Source organism: Akebia trifoliata, chromosome 6, assembly GCF_017979445.1.
Source record: "Akebia trifoliata isolate Shusen 1 chromosome 6, ASM1797944v1, whole genome shotgun sequence".
NCBI classification, from domain to species: Eukaryota; Viridiplantae; Streptophyta; class Magnoliopsida; order Ranunculales; family Lardizabalaceae; genus Akebia; species Akebia trifoliata.
In genome coordinates, this window is record NC_141380.1 from 5087725 (window position 1) to 5094697 (window position 6973).

General features: G+C 37.5%; 1 protein-coding gene across 1 annotated transcript; it reads right to left on the minus strand.

The window, feature by feature from the left end:
• Window positions 1-276: 276 nt before the first annotated feature.
• On the minus strand, window positions 277-6281 carry DRB2 (dsRNA-binding protein 2). Its single transcript, XM_086445318.1, has 3 exons — window positions 5665-6281; window positions 3367-3586; window positions 277-1205 (listed from the first exon to the last, which is right to left on the minus strand). The coding sequence occupies exons 1-3, from the start codon at window positions 5908-5910 to the stop codon at window positions 514-516; spliced, it is 1158 nt and encodes a 385-aa protein (XP_086301444.1). The 5' UTR covers window positions 5911-6281; the 3' UTR covers window positions 277-513.
• Window positions 6282-6973: the final 692 nt, after the last annotated feature.

Here is a 6973-nt window from a genome sequence, read left to right on the forward strand (position 1 = left end):
AATCGAAATTCGTTGGGTTCTTGGTTTGCTTGATTATACAAAACCCGTATGAACCATACTGCAAACTAGTTTGGCTCATATCAGTTCATCGTTCAGACTAGTACCAACGAATTGGGTAACATAGGTCTCACCAACAAGGGTAATCAATGGGCAACAAACTGGGCTTCGCAGACAAAAATCAAGCTCATTTAAGTTTTGGGCCGGATATCCGACGCCCCTTCTGTCTTACAAAGAAAAAACCCACATTCGGACTCAACAGGCTAACAAATAGATAACTTCTTCCAGAATCTCTTCCCTTCAATAAATAAATAAAAAAACTACCACAGTTACAAGCTAACATTTATATAAGCTTTTGAATTGGTGACAATTGAGATTGCAATGATATAGCTCTTCAAAAGGGAGAGAGAAAGGAAGCTGAGGAAAACCTGGTAAAGAAGTAAAAGAAAACAAAGCAAACCAAAAGCCAGCATCAAACTGGAAACAGTTTCTTCAAGGATTCAAATCCTCCAACCTTCATATTTTGAGCTCTTCCAAGCCCTGTAATGCCACAGAATCTGATGGGTCATTCCCCGACACTTTTCCAATCTCCTCTATCTGGACTGGAGACTTGGTAGCTGGAGGAACAACAACAGAAACCGCTGGTTCCTCTCTCTGAACAGGTGGGGCATTGAACACTGGCACAGCCTGCCTGATACGAATTGGTGGTGGTCTCATCATTACTTGGGGGGGTGGCTGGTTCACTGGTGAGGGAAGCGGCGGAGCAGAGAAAACCGGTACTACTGTCCGTATTGTCACTGGTGGTGCCATTCCGTGGTACGGTGACATGTAATGTCGGACCGGAACGTAAGATGCTGCACTTGCTGGAGCGAATTTCTGAGGGCGGGCTCCACGGTTTTCGTGGAGAGGGAAGTTTGATGGTCGGAGTTTGTCGTTGACAGTCGTGGACTTGGGACTATTTCGTGGACCTGTCCTTGGGAAGATTAAAGGGAGGATTTTTGATGTGGTAATAGGGGGAGGCTGTGGACTCGAGGGTCTTGGATTGGGCATTGGGAATTTCTTTGGGAATGGAGAATGGGAATCAAATGAGTTCGTCATTGCCATCTTTTCCTTGAGACGATAGTTTAAGAGTGCCCGAGCTATGGTGATGTGCTCTTGCTCATCATTGTTCTCCATCCCTGATGATGAGCTTGAAGATTGTTGTGCCCCTGGCCAGTAAATAAGCATGTCAGTCATGAAGAATGCTGCCAGAATGTAATATCAATGTCATAGCATATTTTTTTCATATTTAAAGTGAGGCAATCTGATTATGACTTAAATTGCCAAAACACCCTCAGATGTCGAAGTTGACCAACAAAATCCTTAATTCTATGTTATTCCCATATAAAGTTTTGAATTTACTTCCTCTCTAATTTCATCTACAAATACGACATACACTGCAATCAACATATACCAAGGGAGCTCTCATTCAATATAAGTAGTTAATCCATCCATAAATAATGCCAATTATTTACTAACCCCATCAAACTAACTCTAATACGCTTTTTTCTAAATCAATAAAAAATATTTGTAAATTATTCTTCCTCACGAAATTCATCATTAATTGTCTGAGAAAGAAGAGAGCCTACATAATGACCTTCCTGGCAAGTAGCCAAATTAGTTTATCTAACATCAGTTTCTAGTCTTAACCTTGTTATTTCCATCACTCTCTAAAAACTTTGTAGTGTAGCTAATCAATTTTATCGTATGATAATTAGTGAAATTTTGCACAATTCCCCTGCTTTTATAAATAGGTACCACAAAACATATCCTACAATCACCTGACATCTCTTAAACTCCAAAATCTTATCAAACAATTTAGTTAACCAGAACAATCTAGTTTTTTTCTCCCATGAACTTATTTCATTTCTAGAACCCCATTAATTTTTATTTAGTAATTTAAAAAATAATTGATCCACCCTTTTTCTTTAATTCCCTTATGCCCCTTTCTTCCCTTTTTTTACTAGAACTCTTTGATCTTTGTTTTTTATACATTTAGCAAGATCTATGTATCTAGTTTTTCCCTCTCATTCTTGCATGTTCATAAGATCTTTCTCAGCCAACATTATACCTAATTTGAATCGCTTAGGTTTTTTTTTATGCTTCTTTTTAACCTTCTTATATTTTCAAACTTTTCCATGCTTTGTGTTACCAAACTTGACTGGAACATTTTTTATCCAATAATCTTTAAGCCTAATTACACCACCAAGCATCTCTTTGTATTTGATTTTTTTTTCTCTTTATATTCTCCAAGTCTTATTTCACCACACTTCTAATGCAATTTGCCTTTCATCCAACATCACTGCAGTTTCTTTCTCCAAGTTTCATATTCCTTCAGTAATCAATCTCTCCTAGATGTCTTCTTCTTTTAGGTTCCGCTACCCAAATTTTAAGCACATTTTATTTTTAGTCTTTCTTTTCCACCTCTTAATGCCCGCATCCATCATCGTTAACTTATGTATCATAGCTAGACTCCTCCCTAGGACAACTTTTCAATTTTTTGCATCTCAGACTTCTTTCATTTTTAGAAGAAAAAAAGCTTATCTGTGTCCTTTTGACATCATTTCTCGTTGGGATCAAATTGTATTTTCTTGATTTGTCGTTGTTCTCCATTTGAAAATGCAAGTTCCTCTTTCGCCCATCTCTCTGTATAGTTTGTCTCCTTCTTTCAATAATTTTTGCTATTTTATCAATCAATTTCTTCCTCTGAATAATAATTTAAGGAGCTGGAGCCAACTACCTTTACAACCATAGCTACAAAAAGTGATAAAAATTGGTTAAATATAAATGAAAGTAAATAATTTATCAACCAGAACTTTTAAACAGTTCAAAACAAATGTATCCCCTTAAGCAATGCCTTTTAATACTATCAAACACAACATTCTTTCTAGGAGGAATGATTTTATGATGCATCAAATGAGCTATGATTTGTAGCTGTATTTCAAGGTGGGTGCTTGTCAATCTGAACTTTTCAGCAAGTCAACTTGAAACTCAGCCAAGCACCTATTACGTAATTTGAAATTAAAATGCTTAGGTTGCAGTTAAAATTCTAGTAGATATGCAATTGAGACTTTTACTTTGTATGGCAGACAGAAGCATCCAATTCTTAGGCATAACTAATACCCTAATTCTTTTAACTAGTAATTACATACACAAATATGGAAGAAAATTGCTTAAACCTTTATTGGTTCACTCCCATTAGTCAAAGCATTTATAATTTGATAAATGGAGGTGGAACCATATGGGTTTTGAGTATCCCCAACTCGAGTGAGGCAATCACTTATATTTTCTATCTGTTGTATACCCATAGAAATTTGGACAGGGACTCACATTGTTTAAGAGATGACCATGCAGCCGATGCTGCATTCTTCTCTGCTTGCTTCTTGTTCTTGGCTGGTTCACCAGTGAAGGTGATTCCAGCAAGCTCAACTGTACAGGTAAAGACTGGTAGGTGCCCACGACCTGATCGGAAGGTTGTATATAGAGGCAATGCAGCTCCAACTCTTTGTGCTACCTCCTGTAAGAGGTTCTTGTAAACCCCCGTCTCATCCTGCCCAGTGGAAAAATCAGTTAGCAGTAAGGAAGCAAAATTTATAGCAGCTATAATGGTGAATCAAGGCATATCAAGGAATGCCATTCTATATGTACCAACAAATTAATGTGTCTCTATTAAAGAGAGAAATATGATAAACCTTGTTCTCTGTTATGTGCATGTATGTGTTCCATAAGTAACCCTTGGTTTTAATTTTTTTAAGAGATGGCTTGGATAAATATAATATTATATGTACCACTTTTCATTGATGACCAGAATGCACTCGCTTATAAACTAACAAAAGGGCATAACATAAATATTATTTTCTAAATTTAATTATTGAGATACAAGACCAATATACTTAAGGAATATGATGAAAAACAATCAACTTGAGTTGACATAGAGGCAGCAGAAAAATCTTAATCCAGCTTGTAGAAATCTCTGAGGTTGAAAAAAATAAAAAAATTAGCTATCGCTTGCACAACATTGAGAATTGTAGTCCATAACGTGTGGCCCATCAACTCATCACTCAACATTGTCGAATTGGTGGATGTAGGAAGTGTGTATAAGGCTTTGTGAGGTGGTGAGATGACCCCGACCTTCTGCCCAAACCAAGTTAATGGCCATTCAGGCATCGTTGCAGAAAGGATATAAGGAAAGCAAAGGCACTGAAAGGGAAGTGAGGACTCAAGAGCTTAGGACGTCTGCTTTCTAACTTTCCGTCTTCATCTTTTTTATGTCCTATCGCTCATTTCCCTTGCCGATCATCCTTTTTCAGCATGAAATAAGTAGTCATTTTATATATAGGCAGATCGGTTTGAAAGGGAAGAAGTGCCATTCCAACCGAAATTTGTTAGTGCTAGTGCTAGCGTATGCTTCAATATTTGAAACTAGTATTAGAAAGGGCCATGATACCTACCAAAATCGGTTAACTATCACACAAAGAACTGTCTACAATGCACATTGTTGTAATGGAGTTTTTGCCACCATGAAGGCATTTTCAAGGAAAAGCTAACATTGTCTTCTCCTCTCCACGACTTCTAACCCTCCAACACCACTTGGTTCAACAATGCTACATACTGAGTGGGGTGCATGATATTAGGCTTCCCGATTTGATACCTGTAGAGTTATTCACCTAAATGTACCTCAAACACCTCAACACTAGCTTTAATGGTGAATCTGACTACTTCCGCTGAGTTGGGATACTGGTGTGGTACCTACGAAATACCCTCCGATGCTCAAATTAGTATCCAAGTTGTAGAAAGTAATGATTATAAAATTGAACCACCACTCAAAAGTCCTTTTCCAATATGCCTCCCTCTCTATTTATAGGATAATCCCTTTCCCTCATCATTTTCCTTGACAAGTCACCCCTTTCCTTGATTAAGGGGATTATCGATGATCACTTCTGGATCTCTGAGTTCGTTAAGGGAATGCCTTACAAGATAGAAAGTTATCCATTTGGAAAGAATGTGATTGACACGATAAACCACCCCTAGATTCTTGGGATATTTGCCTAATCCCATTAGAAGCATGGTTGAGCTTGTCCCAACCATCTGCTTTCCTATTCAGCAAAGTGATCAGTTCAACTCAGCCAAGCTGAGCTGATCTAGACCGTAGGTACCCTGGGGATGAATTGCACTGAAATACAATCCCCCCGCTATCCTCCCAAGCCCTCCTAAATGCTGTCACTTGCAGGGCAAGGATTCAATCCAAATTCTATCCTACACAATACCCATTTAGGCCCTGATGTGGAAATGGTAAGGCTCAAGTGACAAATATCACGCAAATCAAACCATCTTAACTGTTTCTTTCTGGCATTCTCTCTGGACATTGAGCCAAATAATCCTCAATGAAGAAAATAACATTTAAAAATTCAACAAATGCTCGGAAGAAAATGGCGTTCTATTGACAAATTGCTGTATCCCTCAGGCGCACATTAGCCAAATCAAGATTATTTCTTTGTTTCTTGTTTACATATGCTACCATATTGGATCAATAAACTGACAATGAAGCAAGAATCGAAGCTAACAATAACAGAAACACAATAACGGAACTGAAACGGAACCCTAACGGAACAACAAAAACTTACTCACCAGGATCCTCGCTGCTAGCGAATGCGATGGCCCCTTGTTGGAGAGTGAATTAAGAGCCACCTCAGCCGCAGAATGCTCCGCCTGTCTCAGCGTTGTGCAGAAGTTAGGGCTCTCGAAGATCTCACCGTTAAAGTTAACTGTAGCCTTGAATCTCGGCGCATGATCTGGACCTTCTCTTATACACGAATATGATGGAAGGTTAAAGCAACTTCTCTGCGCCAGCTCTTGAAGCTGATTCTTATACATCTCTCTACACTACCACTAAAAAACTACTTTTTGATCGACTGTAAACCAGAAAACTCCATCTCAAAACCGATTTATGGTTTTTCAACTCGAAATGCAGAAAATTTTAGGGCTTTTCTACTGATTTTTGCTGAAAATGCTTATCCAGTAGTATCGAAGTTTTAGGGTTTTCTAACTTTTGATCGACTGTAAAACAGAAAACTCCGTCTCGAAACCGATTTCTGGTTTCTCAACTCGAAATGCAGGAAATTTTAGGGTTTTTCCTCAAGTTTCTGCTGAAAATGTTTATTTGGTGGTATCGAGATTTTAGGGTTTTTGATTGAGAGAGAAGATGCTCTGAAGCTAAGAAGAACAAGTGCGGATTTATTCTTATTTTTTTATTGTATTTTAATTTATTTAATTGTTTATTATGGAAGTCAACTTTACGTTTGGTTGCATGGATGTGATTTCTTCTCAGATTTTCTAGTTTTTTTTAATTATCTAAAAATCAGATTTTTATTTATTTAATATTTTTTCCACTTGTACGACCTTTTGAGTTAGAGCTATCTGTCAGAAGGTTGGAATCTGCGACAGTCGATGATTTAAATTACGAATTTGACCTCTTGAGTTTTCATTGGTAGATTGGAGTTTCTAAGTAAATATGAGGGTATTATCGTCACTTGATATTACTGTCTCTGCAGTGTTAGACACGTGGAGATTCTGGAATGAAATCTCCAAAGCGGTCGAAGACCTACAGTTGTGGACGTTTGGTTCGGATCCTAATGGGAACACGGGCAGAAAACATATGCACAACGGTTTCTGTTTTTATGGGTTTTGATTCGGGTACTGAAAGGTTGATCCATTATTAAAATAATTGGTTCGGGTCTAGTAACCAAATATTAAAACAAATAAAATTTTGAAAAAGTCGTTTGAACAGATCAGTTATATAGATCCAATTCTGATTTGAATATAACTTTCATCAATTTTATATGTATCCTATTAAATTTCATTAATTTAGTTATTATTTTAAGAAATATGGGACATTTACGTTGCAACCGATTCATTAATAAGAGGACAAAAGACATGA